The sequence below is a fragment of the Camelina sativa genome, chromosome 14 (assembly GCF_030686135.1).
Source record: "Camelina sativa cultivar CO46 ecotype springtype chromosome 14, ASM3068613v1".
Classification (NCBI taxonomy): domain Eukaryota; kingdom Viridiplantae; phylum Streptophyta; class Magnoliopsida; order Brassicales; family Brassicaceae; genus Camelina; species Camelina sativa.
The window spans coordinates 9017609-9036796 of NC_141893.1; the positions used below are offsets into that span (position 1 = coordinate 9017609).

The window sequence follows — 19188 nt, forward strand, 5'->3', positions numbered from 1 at the left end:
TGGGATCGACCGATCTGCAATATTATTGAACTTAGAGACACCCGCAGAAAACCACCGGGATCGATCGATCTTTAAGGAGGTCTGATCAATCCTAAGCTCCTGGAACATAAAAAGTTTCGCATCTTCTGCGTTATGTACTTGTTCCTGAATATACTTAACACCGGATGTGATTTCACCTTAATAAATCCTAGAAACAAAACCAAAATCCTAAGACAACTAAAAATAAAAGGGTAAGCCAGCACAAACCCCATGGGTTGCCTCCCATAAGCGCTTGTTTAAGGTCTATAGCTTGACCATGGTTTCAAGTGTCAAGTGATGGGAGGATGAGAACTCATATCAGAACAAGCTCTCCAATTCGTCAACTTAAGCTCCAAAATCTTTTTCAGCATACCATCCACTGCTTCTTGGCCTTTCTCTTTAAACTCCGGAGTGAGGATGACTTTAACTTTAGAGAAAGACCGAGATATTCCTTTACACTTCACCTTGTACTCAATGGTGTCTCTAGCATATTTATGGGGTACCAATGTTATGTGAAGATCTGGTATTACTCTCTCTATCTTCGGTTTGTCTCTCTTCTTAACCTTCTTAGACCTCTTCTCAGGAGAATGAATGTCTCCATCCAGGATTTCGTCGACCTCATTCTTATCACCATTCTCTCCCATTATCATGACATCCACCTTGTTCTCATGTTCTACAACTAGAAAAGAGCCATGTCGTATAGCTTCATTTGCAATGATTGCGTTGTAGAAGACCTTATCATCAATGTTAGAGAAATTTATCCTCTTATTAGGCAAGTCAACAACTGCTCCCACTGTTGCTAAGAAAGGTCTCCCAAGAATCAAAGGTATTTCAGAACCCTCGCTCATTTCCACAACATGAAAATCTGTAGCAACCAAGCAACTCCCAACTTGAACATCTAAATTATTAATGAAGCCTTGTGGAGTCGTGCTGACAACATTTGCAAACTTTAGAGAGACCTTAGAAGCCTTCATATCATCAATTCTCAACCTCTCTGCAACAACCTTCGACATTACATTCGCACTGGATCCAGTGTCACAAAGGGAATCCTCAAAGTTCACTCCTAATATGGATCATGGAACAACAAATTTTCCTGGATCTTCTAACTTGGGTAGTCTTTTCAAAGATGGAGCATGAATGTTCTTCTCTAGAGCCAAAAACGCTTTAACCTCCACCAAATCCTTTTCTTCAATCACAACATCATTGTAAACCTTCTTAAACAAAGAGATATGCTTTACTGCCTCTGTAAAGGGAATGTCAGCGATGAACTCACTTATAGCTTCTTTGTACCGATTATACTTCTTTTCATCCAGAGGTTTCTTCACATGTCTTCTTGGAAAAGGAATTTGTGGCCATAGGGTTTTGGTTCCACAAGAAGTGACTCCCTAGCATCTGCATCAAGAACAACTGAGTTGGGTTTTCCCGTACCTACAACAGGGACTGACCGGTCTGGACATAGATCGGCCGATCTGAAACTTTCTGAGACAGGTTATGTGTTATTGATGGGATCGACTGATCTATAGGGGAATTGGTCGATCCAACTTCTCTGGAGATCATACTCGAATTATCAGAATGGATGGGACTGGCCGGTCTAGGCTCAAGACTGATCGATCCTGTCTCTGAGGAAGCCAAACGTGAGTTGATCACAACACAACTCAACCCATCTTCGATTCCACCATGGAGTGTTATAACATTGCATGACTCTTTGTTCTTAGAGCTAGAAGAAATAGCAGAGACTCTCTTATCAATAGAATCAACACGTGAACTCAACCTCTCAAATTTCCTGTTCAAATCATTGTACATGCTATCAATCTTGGCATTAATATCAGCAGAACTTTTCTTATGGCCGTCCAGTAGTGCTTGCATCATCAATTCGAGTTTGTTATCTTGTGAAACTGCAGATGGAGCGTGGTATCCTTGGACATTTGAGCTATTAAATCCAGCACCCTTGTTCTGAAATCCTTGCGGGAAGTTACCTTGTTGACTATGTGGAGGATACACTTGATCTTGAGGATTCTCGACATTGGTACTTTTGTAAGAGAGATTAGGATGATTTCTATAATTCTGATTAAACCCATTCTGATAGTTCTTTTTTCCTCCTACATAAGTCAACTCCTTTGTCCCCTCAAAACCTGAATTTACTCCAACTTGCTGATACACACCCGTATGCCCGTCGCACATGTTGACAACTTGTTGATCTCTCTTCAAAAGAAGGTCTACCTTGGCAGTGAGACTCTTAATAACATCTGTAGTCACGGAGCCAATAACACGCATAGAACGATCATACTCATGGCTATGATTGCTGTTACTCGCTGCAAGGTTTTCGATCAAGAGGTTTGCTTCAGCGGCACTGTTAGTAGAAAAATCTCCTTTGCTGGCGGTATCGAGTGCCATCTGGTACTTCTGGTCAATTCCTCCATAGAAGATGTTCATAAGATTCTCTTGTGAAAAGCCATGATGAGGACAATCCCTCATATACTCCTTGAATCTCTTCCACGCTTCACAAAAAGACTTTGTACCACCTTGTGAGAAGGTAGTAATCTTGCTCCTTAACATAGCTGATCGTGACTTAGTGTAGAAGTGGTTTAAAAACGCTGCTCTACATTGCTCCCAAGTGGTAAGTGATCCTTGGTCCAAGAGATTTAACCATCTCAAAGCCTTATCTCCTAAGGAGAATTGGAACAAAGTCAACATGAGATAATCATACGGAAGTCCATTAGACCTTGTAGTACTAGCCAATCTCTCAAAAGCTTCAATATGGTCCAGAGGACTTTCTGATGCTAATCCATTAAACACACGATTCTGGACCAAATTGATCAGGCTATGCTTGATCTCATAATCTTGTCTCGCATGAGCAGGAGGTTGAATCGCAGATCGATTTGCAAACAGCCTATTGTGAGTATCTTCGTCCCTCAAGGTGGTTTGCCGTGCTGGTGGATTGGGTTGGCGAACCTCTTCATTGTCTTCAGCCATCTTATCGGAATCAGCTCTCACTTTTCGGTTCTCTCGTTCCAATCGTGCTAGCTCCTCGTTTCCTAGTATACACAAATCAGCTTTTTTATGGCTCCTTGTATGCATACACCTGAAACAGAGAAATAAGAACGCAAGAACTAGTTAGTAAATTAAAATTAAATAAACCTTAGACTAAACTCAATTCTAAAATTTCAAAGGCAACGTTTGGTCTCCGGCAACGGCGCCAAATTGATCAAAGGTCAATTAAAATCTAAGGTGCACTCAACCACGATCTAGTGGTGTCGTCGTAGCACTTTAGGGTCGAATTCACAGAGACCAAACTATGCACTCTAAAATTGTGAAGATCAAGTCTAGCTAAGGCAAAAGAGAATTTGTGTGACAAGTAATTATTAAAAAAGGAAAAATAAAAGAGTGTTTAAATTCAGAGAAAAGTATTGGGCGTTGGGAGTCTATTAGGAATTATGATCACTAACTCAGATGATAGATTGGGACAGCATTAGATACCGTTCTTGAATTCAAATCTCGAATGTAAAACTAACCTACTGTCGCAACATTAGTTATCTATGCAAGGAATTGATTAAACTCTAAACCGTCGTTTGAATCTAGCAATCCTAGCAAGCAATAAGTTCAAGTTTGATTTTGTTCACAAGGTGCCTTAACTTCAACTTTCGTTGGCTAAGGATCACCTTGCTCATCTATGTTCTTTTCAAGCAATTCAACATCACTTTTGATGCCTAGATGAATTAAACCTACAATCATAAACTAGGTAGCTAACCTAGTTAAAGCATTAAGAACAACAATAGAGGAAGAACACAATAGATCAATCCCAAATCTAGCAACCTAAGTTCAGAGAATCATGAAACCCCTTTTGAAACCTGAAACCCAACAGAGAGACTACTCAGACATCGAACAACAGCAACCACAAATCAAATATGAAGAAAACATGTTTGAGTTGCAAAGACAAATAAAAGGGTTCAGAATTCTTTTCCAAAGTGTCAAGAAGGATTAGAGATCTTTTCTCCCAGCTCTCAATACAAAATAGTCTCAGAAAAATAAAGCTTATGTCTCTGGAGGCCGAGCCTCTAACTTAAATATCAAAATAAAACCCTAAAAGTCAGTTTAAAACAAAAAAGGAAAATTGAGTCGGGTACGGGACTGGTCGATCCCGAATGCGGATCAGCCGATCCTGGATGCTTTATCTGTGTTTTCTTCATCAGATTGGCTTCAAATGCTTGTCTTCATCCCAAGTAGCCTAGAACCTGTACAGACTCTCAAAAGATTAAAAGGACTCTAAAAGCACACTTGGACCTAATAAAAGACTCAAAACAAACCTAAAAACTATGATTAAAACCCTATAAAATACAGACACATCACTATACAACACTATATTATTTAAGATCCCAAATAATTATAATCATATGACTCAAAAAAAAAATATTACCCCACGCTGCCATCGCGGGTCATTATCTAGTTAAACATGTATTGCTATACCTAGCCCTGGGCAAAATACCCAAACCCGAAAATCCGACCCGAACCCTTAAGCCAAGGCAATATAGTCACTAGCAGTACTCGAACCCACTACCTTAAGTATTTATGGGGTGCACTGTAACCATTTTGCCATTTTAATATTTGTTGTTATTATTAAAACTTCAAGTATTTATATATTACTAGATGCAGTTGTCCCCACAAATCTATAACGTTATTTGAAATTTTAGATATAAAAGGTTATAATTATTTTATACAGACTTAACTACATTATTTGTTTTACATTCTAAATACTAAAATATTGTTTCTAGATATTAAAAAATACAAAGAAGAGAAAGAAAACAAATAGAACATTTTCAATAATAAAGGTGTTTTCCATAAATTTTCTTCAGTTGGAGAGATTTGAATTCGGAAATTCGAATATTTTGTTAAGCTTAAGATGTAAATAATCAGAACCGAACCTAAATCTGAAATATATTTTGAGTATTAGGTAAAACTCGAACCCAATCCAAATCTGATGGGTGTTTATCCGAAATCCGATCCGAATACTAAAAATACCCGAATGGGTCTAGGATCCTTTTACCAAAATACCCAAAAATCCAAAATACCCGACCCGAACTCGAACGGATACCCGAACGCCTAGGCCTAGCTATACCATAGAGAAATAAACATATACAGTGTATATAATTTGTCGTTAAATAATAACTATTTTATAACCTCTTCATTAACCAAAAGATTAGTCAGTTGATCACCTTGATACGAAATTTGTCTAGTTAACTCTTGTCTTTTGTTTATTCCCTCCACGTCCGTGAAACTTGAAAGAAGACTCATCCATCATCATATTCATACTCAAACTTGTTAGCTAGCCTTTCCAACTATAGTTACTCTGGGCACTTAAATAAAATTAAAACACACAAAAAAATTAGTACAAAAGACAAAGGAAAACATAACTCTTAATTAAACTCCTTTTGTTCTGGCCTCCTCATAATTTTTTAATTTTTTTCGTCTTTTTTATCAATCATCACTTGAACTCTTAATATTAAAAAAAAAAAAAAAAAAAAACATAACTCTTAATTAAACTTCTATTACATCAACCAATACGAATTTTGTCTACATGACTCTTCTTCTTTTGTTGATTCTTCTCTTCACGTCTAGGAACTTGGAAGAAGGCTCATCCATCATCATTTTCACTTTTGTTTCTTCTTCGATCATCAATCTTTTTCCAACTCTCTTTTCCTTTTTCTTGAAGAGACTCTCAGCATATGGTGAGATTCCACTTATCAGGCTCATTATTTTGCTCATAGAGGAGATGTGTTTATCATCAACCATCGCCACGTCGACGTCCACTGACAAAGACGGTTTGGACTGATTAATCTCTCGTTTACCATCGTACCACCGTGGAATCCAACCCATAACTCTCCACTTGTTAGCTCTCAAGTGGTACCCATCAACCATTCCCTCGTCGTAACACTTGTTCCTAAATACAGATTTGAAATACGGATTGTCCGATATATGCGTCTTGATAGATCGATCCGTGCATTGCATCATCGCCAGAGATTTTGGATCGAGTTTGCAGAGAATCTCTTCAAGTAGGTGAAAAGGTAAGCTATCCATGGTTGTTGCTTCTGATCACGTTTCAGTGCGTATATATTTTATAGACGTAAGGATACTTGTTTGGCAAAATAATCCGAATTACAAGTTATAGAAAAGGAAATATTACTAATCGGCTAATGGAAACTATTGACATATATTTTCTCACTATTGACATTTATTTTCTCACTATTGACATATGTATGTATATATTTTTTTTGATACAATAAATTATTTTTACTTTTTTCTTATGAATATATTAACAACAAACCTAATAGAATGACTGAATGAGTTTAATAATATTAAAATTCTGATATAATAAGGAAATTTTATTTATTTTTAAATATATTAACAAATCAATTTCAATCAAATTAGGCTTAATAGCTTATTTTATTAATGAAATTTTTTGAATATATAAACAACTTTTTAATATTATTTTCTTTTTTCGATAGGCTTTAAAACTCTTTTTGTTTTTATCTTCAAATAACTAAATCTCAATTTAAATGTGGCATGTGCCATGTGGTGACATTTTATGTTTTATTTGACACATATCATGAAATAAGCAATTATGAAAATTAAGTATATATTTTGAGAATTATGTAGAAATTTAAAATTAGATACTCTGATATATCAATATCAAAATCACAACTACCCACAATGTGATTAGGATTATAAACATAAACTCGCCTATTTATTTGGAGATTTTGGATACACGAAGATAAAAGAGTACTTGCAAAAAGCAGCAGCAGGCCCTAGAAGAGAAGGGAGAGAGAGTAACAAAAATGGCGGAGCCGGAAAGTATCTGCTTATTATCTCCGCCACTGGACCCGAAATCTCCTTATTACATCGATCCAGAGTTTACAATGGAAGACAATCTCTCGACGGTTAAACTCAGCATACCCGTGGACAACTACTTCATATGGAAGAGAGAAGCTCTTGAATCCCTTGGAACCAGGAACAAGATCGGGTTTGTAGACGGCAGCGTCGCGAGACCAGACCCTTCATCGCCGCTCTACGACGCATGGAAACAGTGTGACGAGATGGTAAAGTGTTGGATACTGAACTCGGTGAACAGAGGCTTACGATTTACTGTGTGTTTCGCTGAGACGGCGCATAGAGCCTGGAATGATCTCCGGCTCATATTTGCAGCTAGCCCTGAATTGAAGGTCTACGAGATTCGCCGGAGGATCGCAATGATGAGTCAAGACAAAGATTGACTCGGCGTTTTTTTCAGGAAGCTGAATCTTGCTTGGGAGGAGCTGTTCGAGTATGATCCCGTGCCGGAATGTGTTTGCGGTCGTTGCCGCTGCGAGATCTCGAAACAGATCAAAGATGGCAGAGATAGGGAGAGGAAGTTTGGGTTTCTGTATAAGTCGAACAATGACGTGAGTGTCAAGGAAGCTCTTATCTCTGCCCTGAACGAAGATTGGAAGACCCACCAGCTTCGCGGGAATATCACCATGATGAGGCAAAAGGGTCGCTCGCTCGGTGTTTATTTCGAGGAAATGAATAGAGCTTGGCTGGAGCTGTCGGAATATGATCCCTTGCCGGAGGAGTGTGCGTGCGACGGCTGTGGCTGCGAGGTCGCGAAGAGGGCTGCAGATGCGAGAGAGGTGTTTGTACCGGGGGATTACACAGTTTAAACAAATAAGATTTAGTGGGAAAGAGCGAGCAAGTTCTTTATTAATCGGAGAAAACGTGAGATCGTCACTTAAACAAGTCGAATTAGAGCTTGTTAGTTCACAGACGAACTAGTAAGCTTAAAATGACGAACTGAAAACAAGACGAGTAATACGAAAGATAATAGCAGTTTTCGATGCAAAGTATTGCTCTGTGGGTATTGTCCGCCAGTCAGGATCATGATCCCAATAAATGTTTTCTCCTTTTATAGGAGACTGTTGACCTAGAGGGGGTCTAGGGTTTTCGTCGTGAATTCCCGAGATTGGCCCCCTTTTGCGGGAGTTAGTGACTTGCTTCCAATCTTGTCGGGCCGAGAATACAACTAACGAATCTTGTTGGGCCGAGTGGCATGTTGGGCGTAGCCCATACCCAACAATAGTCCTCCCCTTAGTCCGGAGAGTGGCAGTCCTTCTGCGATCGGCGGACATACTTAAATCGTCCGTAACATGCCTGCTCGGCACAGATTGTCGCGGTTTGCCTTTGGGGGTGAAATTGCTATAGTAGCTCTTTTTATAAATGCCAGGCTCGTCTTTCGAGAGACACCGTGAATATCCAACGGTCCTTTCTTTGAGCGCGGTATTCGATGAATTTCCGGAAACGGGGCATGTTGCAGATCGAGGTGACGGATTGCGGCAGTAAATTTTCCGTTTTATTTACTTATTTATGTCTCCCCATCTCCTCCTTTTTCTTCACTTCCTCCTCTCCATAAAAAGGTAACTTTCTCTCTCTATCCTTTTATTTTCATGCTATTACTTCTTTCTCTCTCTACTTTTCTCTCCCCTTTGTTTGGTCACATACCCTAGAAGACCTAGCAGCCGCCGCCGCCGAGCTTCTTATGGTGAGATCGTCGATGGTCGGCGGTCGATGAAGCCGTTCGGCTTGGGATCGGCATGATGCCGATACGGAGGAAGACGGAAGCTGTCGTGCTGGCTCGGGCTTGAGCGGGCTCGAAGGTTATCAAGTCGAGCCGGGACTCGAGGTCGGCAGAGAGAACTCGGTCGGCGGGAGGACGTTCGGAGGTTGGCGCCATACGAGTTTCGCGAGCTCGGCCGAGAAAGGCGGTGTGCGTGAATCCGGCCGATCGACGGAGATCGGCGGGTCGGAACGGGGAGATTTTGAGTGCTGGCAGAGAGAACGAGGTCGGCGGGAGGACGTTCGGAGGTCGGCGGGAGGACGTTCAGAGGTCGGCGGGAGGACGTTCGGAGGTCGGCGCCGTTCGAGTTTCGCGAGCCCGACCGAGAAAAGCGGTGTGCTTGAATCCGGCCGATCGGCGGAGATCGAGTGCGGTAGAGAGAACGAGATCGGCACTCGGATGGTCGGAGATCGACGCCGTGTCGATTTCGTGAGTACGGCTGAGAGAGGCGGAGCGTCCATACCTGGTGGATCGGCGGAGATCGGCGGATCGGATCGAGAGGATTCCGGATTGAATGGTGTGATCAAGACTTTTCCGCCGAGAATGGCTGGATCCGGTGAGTTTGGCGTGGGAGATCTCGGAGCTCGGCCTCGCGTTGGTGAGATCGGGATAGGAGACGGTATTTTCGAGGTCGGCATAGGAGAGGAACCGGAGATTGACATGGTTGAAGGCGCCGCGATCACTCGTCGAACTGGTGAGATCGGCAGTCGCGCGAGCGTGATGTCAGCTTGGCGAATGGATGCTCCTGAGGTTGGTTCCGATCTCGTCGGTACTTCCTGCGAGGTCGATTCTGACGATGATGATGTCGATCTCATGGTGGGTGGTTGCGAGGTCGGCATTTCGCGCAGAAAGGAAGGTCGTCCTTTGACGAGCTCCCGAGTTTTAACGTATGCGCGTGGTAAAACTCTTGCGGGAATTCAGCGTGCTTTCTCCGAAGAGTTTGCGGCTTATAAAGACGTTTTTGATGATGTTAGTGTCGGTATTGGAGCAGAGTGTGGAGATTTTGATAGTTTGACCAACGACTTCAACTTTGCTGATATTCTTGAGTTCAGCGAAGATAGCGATAGTGGTTTTGGTGGGAGTCCTATGGACGTTGTCCCGGCCGAGGATATTGGTCCTTGTTCAGCCGTTTTGGGTCTTAGTGCTGCGTTGATTGGTGCTAATCTTTCAGCTGGTCCGGTCGATCATGGTCCTTCGTTGTGCACGTCGCATAGTATTGCTGAAATGGCGCGATGGTGTAAGATGCCCGAGGAGTTGGTTTTCCGGGTTCGTGAATCTCACGAGCGTCCTTGGACGCCTCCGACAGGTTTCATTGCGCTTTTTGAGCATTACTTCACTGAATGCGGTCTGTGGTTCCCTTTGCCGGAATTTTTGATACGTTATTGTGCGAGGCGTTGGATCGGTAATGCGGTCGGTTTGGCGATACTTGGTACCAACTGTGGTATAGAAGTCGATGTGCATTTTTTGGAGGAAGCCACCAAGTTCACAAAAGTTAGAGGTAGTCCGGTATACTTCTACACCAGTGCTAGATCGGGTCATCAGATAATCGTCGGGGCTGAGAAAAAGATTCGTCGTTGGCAAAGTTATTTTTTCTTTGTCAAGCGGGACGAGATTTCGTATGACGATCTCGATGTGTTTTGATTGCCATTTGACTAGTTTCTGACCCTTTCCTTGTTTTTGTTGGTGTTCACAGAGCCTGATTGTCCGTTTGCGCGCTCATCCTCCAGGTTTTTTCGATAACCTCAGACAGATCCGAACGCTAGGGGCGCTCCATTGGCCTTCGATTACTCAGAGATCTCGTGAGTTTCCTGCTTATTCTGTTGTATTGATTGTTGCTCTCCTTAGTAGTTATTTGGTCGTCACACTTTTGTTTTCCTTTCTAGGTCTACCGCGCTTAGGGATGGGAAAAGTTAACACTCGTCTTCCTCGATACGCCAATCAGTTCAAGAAGGCCGTTGATGCTGGGTCTTTCTTGCGCGCTGTCGATACTGAGGTCATCGACCCGTCAGCCGGCGGAGGTGCCGATCTGCGAGTTGCAGGAGATTTGAGATCGGCGGAGGTGGCCGCTACTCGTGCCAACAAAAGAGCTGCCAAGGTTCCTGCTGCCGTTCCGCGTGCGCAGAAGTCACGTGGCGAGGCTTCTGATGCCCTAGCGATCATCGTCGCTGATTCTGGGCGTCCTACTCCATCAAGGAAGAGAGCTTCTCATGGTGAGGTGGTCGCTCCCGAGCCCGAGTCGTCCAAGAGATCTAGGAGGGATGGCATACCGCGCGACACCACTGAGACTGACGATTCGTTCTCCTTTTCTTACAAGACGAAGGATGAGTTGTTCATCAACAACGCTACTGCTTGTGGTGAGCTCGCTAGCAGGGTTCGCGGGTCGTTCGACCCGCTTCCTTCTGTGGGTTCTCTCTACGATCCCGAGCTGTATCGGTCGTGGGCTCGGAAACATTTCCAGGTTGGCATTTCTCTTTATGTTCTTGATTGATTTTTCTCAACTATTATCTTAATTCTTTATTTCTTGCATTTCAGGATGGTGGTGGCGTGAATCGCATGGTCGTCTCGTACGAGCGTCGCATTATCGAGCTGGAGAAACAACTTGCTGATTCTCGTACTTCTGAACCATCGAGGAGATCGGCTGAGGAGCTTCGTCAGGATCTCGATAAAGAGCGAGGGGTTTCTCCTGTTCTCACGAAGCAAAATGCCAGTTTCAGGAAGCAAGTAGCCGATCTCAAGGCTTCTCTTGACGCTTCCCGCTCTCGTTTTGAGCAGTTCGAGGTTGATCACGCGTTTCAGAAGGCGCAGCTGCAAGCGGAGCGGCATGGCATCGATGTCGAGGTTTCTGGCTACAGGTCTCGTATTGAGAGGATGAGGAAGCATATTCTTGATAATAGAGCGGCGCAGGAGTGTCTTCTGACTTTGAGCCAGGTGAGCGGCACCTATGATTGTCTTCAGGAGTTGGTGAAGAGTGGTACTGTCATTCCGTCGAAGACTTTGCTCGGCTTGGAGGCCGATGCGAAGATGTGGGAGGACAAGGTTCTTGGTTTTGATATCGCCGACGTTTTGGACAGCGATCTCGAGGTTCTTCCAGAGACTGCGATCGTCCCTACGAACCTTCAGGCGGCGGAGGTTCCCGTGATCGTAGGAGAGGAGGTCGTCGTGGCAGAGGCGCCTGCAGGATTGGACGCTCAGGTTGCTGCCGAGCAGTGACTTGCTTTTGTCTTGTTGTTCTATCAGAACCTATTCCCGTTTTGTAACGGATGTTGGGCCGTTTAGGCGATGTATTTTCTTTTTGAACCTTTGCATTATGATTGGACTTGCTTTGTGTGTTGTCTTCTGGTTTTATGATATGTGCTCATCATTCTATGGATGTGTTTTTCGAGAATTGCGGTATTGATTGCTTCGCCTCGAAAATTGCACTATTTGTTCTATAAATTGGCCTTCAAGTAGCTCATTTCTCATCATCCTCCTTTCTTGTTTTAAAGATAAATCTCTCCTTTTGAAGGGTAGTTGAGATCGGTAATATGCCTGTGACAACGAGGTCGGCGTGGCTGAGGAGGGCGCGAGAGCGGCTCTCTGTGAGGTCTGACGACGTAGTTCGTTCCGAGATGGAGTTTTATCGCGCTCGGATCCAGAGGTTGAGAGCTTACATTCTCGCTACGCGTCGAAAGTTCGAGCGTCATTTCTGGTTTCATCGTGTTGACGGAGTTATCGGATATCTTGAAACTATGATCGACGAGGGATTTTTGGTCTCGTAATGGAGGTGGGATCGTTTGTTAGAGGAGCGCTCTCGCCGTGAGGCGTCAATGGCTGAGGTGGAGATTCTCGTCCTTGAACCGGACGATCTCGATCCTATTTGGAGCAGGCCCTTTGAAGGTCGGCCCGAGCTTGATGCATGCCGGAATCGGGTCGACATATTGCATCGTTACATTATCTACTTAGAGTGCACGGACCATTTCTTCGTTGAAAGCAACCGTGCTGAGGGGATTCGCTCGTATCTCGAGGAGATGGCTGCTAGGGGTGTGAATGTTCCGATGGACACGCTGGAAAGTCTGCGGAGGGAGTGCCAGGTCTGGGATGTGAAGATCGGCGAGCTCGAGTTTAATAAACCCTCCGATGCCGATCTGGGATTTGAAGACTGAGTTTGCACTTTGGGACTTGTTTGTTTTGTTAGTTTTTGGTATGCCGAATGTGGCCTTTCGTATTTGACTTTCGTTGCCTTGTCCTTGTGTTTTTCTGGAATAAGAATGTTTATGGAATAAGAATGTTTTTGTCTTTTTCCTATCTTTGGTATCGAGTTGTACTTTACGGTGCAAGACGTCTCCTGGCTTATCCTATTACGTGTTTTGAATACCAAATGTTTAGGGTGGCAGTTGAGATGAGCTCGTCGTACCTTTTAGGTGCGGCTCTGGTGTCCGGCTTACCCTGTGTGTGCCACGAGGTCGGCAAGAGAGTGCAAGTAAGAACTTGGCTTATACAAACTTAACCGCCTGCTAGCTGAATGCGATCTGGGTCGGCTTATTTATGCAGATTATTTCACTGCTGCATCCATGAGGAACGCGTTTTAAATCGTTCCCTTGGCCAGAGGGTCGATGTATGAGCTGGACATCTCGCAGAGACGGACTCGTTCGAGAGAGCTCGTGTGTTTTGATAGGTTGAAACTTTGGTTTTTAATTTTTTGGTATAGCTGTGCCGTGTGACGGGCTGCCTACGTACCCTTAGAAAAGGGATCAAGCCATTCGTAGTTCGTATTACAAAGGGAGAGCTCGGTAGTACGAGCGTTCTTTTTTTTTTTTTTTTTTTTTCTTATGGTAGGCAAGTTCTAATGGTAATAACGTTTAAGGTTGTCGGAATTCCATGAGCGAGGAATTGGTGTGCCGTCCATGGCGAGCAGCTGGTAGACGCCGGGAGTGACGACCTTGGAAATCAGGTAAGGGCCTTCCCAATGAGGGCCCATTTTTCCTACGTTGAGCTAGGCCGTGTTCTCGAAGACTTTTCGGAGGACGAGGTCGTCTTCGTCGAAGTGGCGTGGCTTCACCTTCTTGTTGTAGTATTTAGCGGCTTGCTGTTGATAGTTCTGAATTCGAAGAAGTGCCTTGTCGCGTTCTTCTTCGAGAGTGTCGAGGGTATCGAGCATCATCTTAGCATTGAGAGTAGGATCGTGCACGAGCATTGAGGTAGGTACGCCGATTCCCTCTGGTGCGAGGGCTTCCATTCCATGCGCAAGGGAGAACGGTGTCTGTCCCGTTGATCGGCGCGGAAAAGTTCGGTGCGACCATAGAACGCCATCGAGCTCGTCGGCCCAGAGACCTTTCTTATCTTCGAGTCGTTTCTTTAGTCTGTCAATGATGGTCTTATTGGTCGCTTCGGCTTGTCCGTTGCCCTGTGGATAGCGGGGGGTCGACTTGCTTAAACGGATTCTCCATTTCGCGCAAAAACCTTCGAATTGGAGCGAAGTGAATTGCGCGCCGTTGTCGGTGACGATCTCATCCGGAATTCCGTGCCTGCAAATGATGTTCTTCCACACAAATTTTTGGACTTCGTTTGTTCCGATTTTTGCGTAGGCTTCGGTTTCGACCCATTTGTTGAAATAATCCGTCATAATGAGAATGTATTTCTTTTGACGGGATGCAGGGAGAGGACCGATGATATCCATTGCCCATCGCATAAAAGGATATGGTGGAGAAGTCGTTCTCAACAGTTCGGTTGGCGCGTGGATGATCGGAGCGTGGCGCTGGCATTTCTCGCATCTAGCGACGAACTTATCGCAGTCGTCGTACATGGTTGGCCAATAATGACCATTATTGCGTATGCGTTGTGCGAGCGCGCGACCTCCTGAGTGATTACCGCCGGAACCTTCATGAACCTCTCTCATTACATCGTTGATTTCTTCGGAACCGACGCAAGTCAAAAGTGTACCAGATGCTGTCCAACGGAAGACGTTGCCATCGAGAAGTGTGTAATGCGCGCAGCGAGTTCAAAGGCGCCGGGCCTCCCACTTGTCTGAAGGGACGATACCGTCTGCGATAAAACAACGGATTTCTTCTTGCCAATCGTGTGGTCGCTCGTGAAGTTCAGGATTGGGTTGGGCGTGCGATGATGACGCTTGTTCTTGAGATGATGACTTTTGTTCTTGAGACGACGAAGTTCGTCCTTTTTTGCTGGTCGCGGATCCTTGCTCGGCCGAGCACTCCGCAGGTGGCACATTTGCCGCTGGTTCAATGACGAATAGCGTGAGTATGGGGTCGTCGTCCTCTGTTCTTTGCTTTTTCGAGACTTGATCGCTGAAAGTCTCGTGTTCGATAATCTGTTTCTTTTTCTTATCCTGGATATTGGGCTCGGCGTGTGCGAGGAGATTGATGCTTGGTCGATCGATGCTCTCGACAGGGATTACTCGGCGTTAGTCGGGATCGGAGGTGGATGCGAGGACGGCCAGAGCGTCAGCCGGTGCGTTGTCACTTCGGGGAATTTTGTTCAGCTTGAATGTCTCAAAATTGTTGGACATATCTTGGACAACTCTGAGGTAGGCATCCATGCGGTCGTTCTTCGCCTCGTAATCGCCGCTAAACTGGTGAGTTACCAGCTGCGAGTCACAGAAGACTTGTATCTTTTTCACCTCTATTCCACTTGCCAATCGCATTCCGGCGATTAGGGCTTCGTACTCGGCCTCGTTGTTCGAGGCGGGAAAGGCGAGCCGAAACGATTGCTCGAGTACTTCACCCGTTGGTCAAACGAGGTGAATGCCGATCCCGGAGCCGTGTCGAGAGGATGCGCCGTCAACGTGCAGTGTCCACTTCTCCTCTCGCGGACAGCCGAACTCTAGCTCGTGGGGAGTTCGATCAAGAAATCAGCGAGCACCTGAGACTTTGCACAAGTGCGGTTTTTATATTCGATGTCGTACTCGCTGAGTTCCACTGCCCATTTCGCCAGGCGGCCCGATTGACTGGGGCTGTGGAGGATGGTTCGCAGGGGTTGGTTGGTTAAGACTTCAACAGTGTGGGATTGAAAATACGGCCGAAGCTTCCTGGCCAAAATAACTACAGCGTAAGCGAGTTTTTCCAACGTGGGATATCGGAGCTCGGCTCCGTCTAAGCTTTTACTCACATAGAAGATTGGGTGTTGTTCTCCTCTGTTCTCCTTGATTAGTACGCCACTGACCGCCGAACCGGAGACAGCGATGTACAGATATAGAGTTTCGCCCTGATCGGGCTTTGCTAGGACAGGGAGAGTAGCTAGGTAGTGCTTGAGTTCTTGAAAAGCAGACTCGCACTTATCATCCCATTCGAACTTCTTGTTGCTACGAAGCAACTGGTAGAAAGGTAGACACTTATCGGTAGAGCGTGAAATAAATCTGTTCAGAGCAGCGATCCGCCCGGTGAGGCGCTGAACTTCTCGAGTGTTGCGTGGAGATGGGAGGTTGGTGAGCGCCGAAATTTGTTTCGGGTTAGCTTCGATACCTCTCTTCGTGACGAGGTATCCTAAGAATTCTCCAGAAGTCACGCCGAACGAACACTTGGCTGGGTTCAGCTTCATATTGTATCGGTTTAGCACTTCAAAACACTGAGTGAGATGCAAGACGTGATCAACGGCCTGGGTTGACTTGACCAGCATATCAGCGATGTAAACTTCCATGGTTCGTCCGAGCTGCTCGGCAAACATGCGGTTGACGAGGCGCTGATAGGTTGCACCAGCGTTCTTGAGGCCGAATGGCATAACCTTGTAACAGTAAGTTCCCTGATCGGTGATGAAGGCCGTTTTTTCCTGATCGTTCTTGTGCATCATAATTTGGTTGTATCCTGAGTACGCGTCCATGAACGACAAAAGCTCGTTCCCCGCAGTCGCCTCGACTAGTTGGTCGATGCGCGGCAAGGGGAAGCTATCCTTTGGACATGCCTTGTTGAGATCGGTAAAATCGACACACACCCGCCACTTGCCGTTCTTTTTCTTCACCACTACAGGATTGCTCAGCCAGTCGGGATACTTAACCTCACGGATGGATCCAGCCTCGAGTAATTTCTTGACCTCCTCGTTAACGGCGGCGGTACGCTCTAGCCCGAGCTTTCGACGCCTTTGTTTGATCGGTTTGAACGTCGAGTCCACATTGAGCTCGTGGCAGGTTATGTTTGGGTCGATGCCGGTCATACTGTTCATGCTCCATGCAAAGGTCGCTGCGTTCTGGCATAGGAACTTTACGAGCTCGTCCTTGATTGGTTGTGGTAGGTCGGCCCCAATTCCCACGCATCAAGTTGCGTCGAAAGAGACAATGTTTACTTGGACGATTGATTCAGAATTAGGGCGAACACGACTGTCTGGGCGCTCGGCCGAGTCCGAAACGGTGAACGTCCGGGCGTGGCGATGTTGACGCTCAATGATGAAGCAGGTTCGTGCTACCAGCGGGTCCCCTTGTAGTGTAAATATTCCTCTAGGAGTTGGGAACTTTACGCACTGGTGGTAAGTTGACGCCACGGCCTTCATCTTATGCAGCCAAGGAGTGCCGAGGATGACGTCGTATACGATCGGCTTGTCGACGATAGCAAAGTTGATACAATGGATCGTCCCGCCCACATAGACTTGCAGCATGATCATACCTTCCGTCATCACCGTGTCACCGTCAAATCCAGTGAGAGGTTGAACATCGTGCTCGGTGGTCCGCAAGTCGATTTCCATTTGAATGAGCACGTCTTTGAAAATGACGTTTACCGAACTACCTGTGTCGATCAAGATTTTGGTAACCATGCTTTCGCCGATCTCCATCTCGACCACCAGTGGGTCGTTATGGGGTCCAGTTAGACCTGATGCGTCGGCTTCTTTGAACACGATTGGATCGGAGTTCGTAGTCGGTGGCGTGCTTTGAGCTAACCATCCTCGCTTGGCCTCTAGTCCCCGTCGATAAGCTTTGATAGAACGGATTGAGTCGCGGCAAGTCGCCAGACCACCCATGATCATTTTTATTCTTCGGCGTGGAGCTGGAGCGTTGGCATCCTCAGTTCACTCGGGATTCCTTTTATAGGTTGGTGGGGGCGGAGGTAGAGTTTCGGGTCTCGGTTGTGGCGCGGGGGCGGTGTTATATTGCTTGCTTGGGTTTTCGTTCTCAGGATTGAAGAAATGGTTATCCCTGTGAGCGGCTATTTGTCGTCGCTCGAGATCGACGTCAATTTGGCCTTCTTTAAATTTGTCGAGCAATATTTGTTGGAGGGTGCGGCACTCTTCTGTTGAGTGTCCTGCTCGCTTGTGGTATTCGCAATATTTGTTGCCACCCTTTCCTGATGGGTCTCGGACCCATTTGTTATTCCAGGGCCTCGATGAAGATGCCTTGGAATCATGATTACTGACTGCAAACGTTTGGACTTTCTTTCCTTTATCCAACTTATCGGCGTATTCTTTGTCAAAGTGTTGACGAGGCTCGTGATGCTCGTCTTGTGCCTTCTCTTTTCCTTTGGACGATTTGGGGGCCGGGGGTTCTGGACGGTTTGTCCTCGATGCCTTCTCTTCGTCTAACTCTATGTATCTGTTAGCACGGTGTAGTGCGTCATCCAGAGTCAGGGGCTCATGTATTATGATGTCTTCCCTAAATCGGGAGCCGTGAGCGAGAGCATTTCGGAGAGCCGATATTGCTGTGTCGTCGGCGATCGAGAGCTTCGAGACGATTCTTTTAAACCTCTCCATGAAGTCTCGGAGAGATTCGTCGTTTCGCTGGAACATGTTCCAGAGATCGGCGTTCGACGCGCCCCGAATCATGAATGTAGAGTGATGTTGGAGAAAGGCGGTGGTAAGCTCGTGATAGCTCCCTATCGAGTTCGGCGGGAGCCGGGAGAACCACCCTAGAGCCTCATGAGCTAAATTCTCAACGAACAGCTGGCAGCAGCCAGCTTCGTACTCTTCGTCACTGAAGTGAGCTCGGCTGTTTACAAAACTCATTGACGTCCAAAATGGTTTCGGATCGTCTAATCCGTTGTACGGGGTGAACTTGAACTTGTTTACGTAGCGGACTTGAATGCGGGAGATTCGTGCCGTGAATGGTGAGCGCTGGACTTCTTCGAGCACTCGATCGAGGTTGGGAGCAGAGCTCGTAGCTCGATGGACTCTGGAAGAGAGTTCGTGGACCATCGCCTCTAGGCGTCGTATGGTTTCATCCTTGAGATCGGCTTCGGGCTGTTGGATCGGCAGTGTCGGAGTCGGCGGACTACCGCTTCTTTGGTCATGGCCGTCTCGCAGCTCCTCATTCGGCTCCTCTCTACTGCGTCGATCAACGGATCCTACGATAATGGACGTCGGGCGGCGTCTGTGGCCGTCGTATTGGTCCTCCACAGAAGGTTGCGCTGGGGGAGGATTCTCGTTCTCGCCGGCAGGACTGCTGTCGTTTCGGCGCTCGCCCCTCCTTCGTTGAAGCCTGCTGATTTGGTTCTGCGAGGCCTCTTGTGCGGCTGCGATGGCCTCGAGCCGTGCGTTCGTTCGTGTTTCCTGGCCATCAAGACGACCGAGAATGACCTACATCATATCGTCGAGTCTGTTTCTTTGTACAGGTAAGG

General features: G+C 45.9%; 2 protein-coding genes and 1 non-coding gene across 3 annotated transcripts; 1 reads left to right on the top strand and 2 right to left on the bottom strand.

Moving 5' to 3' along the window:
* The first annotated feature begins 2467 nt into the window (after window positions 1–2467).
* Window positions 2468–2574, top strand: LOC147927978 (small nucleolar RNA R71). The gene has a single exon (XR_015581145.1). It is a non-coding gene; the product is annotated as a small nucleolar RNA R71 (small nucleolar RNA).
* A 2976-nt stretch (window positions 2575–5550) lies between these two features.
* Window positions 5551–6124, bottom strand: LOC109128860 (putative F-box protein At1g20800). The gene has a single exon (XM_019235984.2). The coding sequence runs from the start codon at window positions 6088–6090 to the stop codon at window positions 5587–5589; it is 504 nt and encodes a 167-aa protein (XP_019091529.2). The 5' UTR covers window positions 6091–6124; the 3' UTR covers window positions 5551–5586.
* Window positions 6125–17647: 11523 nt separating this feature from the next.
* LOC147927979 (uncharacterized) lies at window positions 17648–18769 on the bottom strand. Its single transcript, XM_087485964.1, has one exon. The coding sequence runs from the start codon at window positions 18764–18766 to the stop codon at window positions 17648–17650; it is 1119 nt and encodes a 372-aa protein (XP_087342090.1). The 5' UTR covers window positions 18767–18769.
* Window positions 18770–19188: the final 419 nt, after the last annotated feature.

Bases quoted from the DNA above. Each gene is read 5' to 3' on its own strand.
- LOC109128860 (XM_019235984.2), bottom strand. From the start codon at position 6,090: ATGGATAGCTTACCTTTTCACCTACTTGAAGAGATTCTCTGCAAACTC.
- LOC147927979 (XM_087485964.1), bottom strand. From the start codon at position 18,766: ATGGTCCACGAACTCTCTTCCAGAGTCCATCGAGCTACGAGCTCTGCT.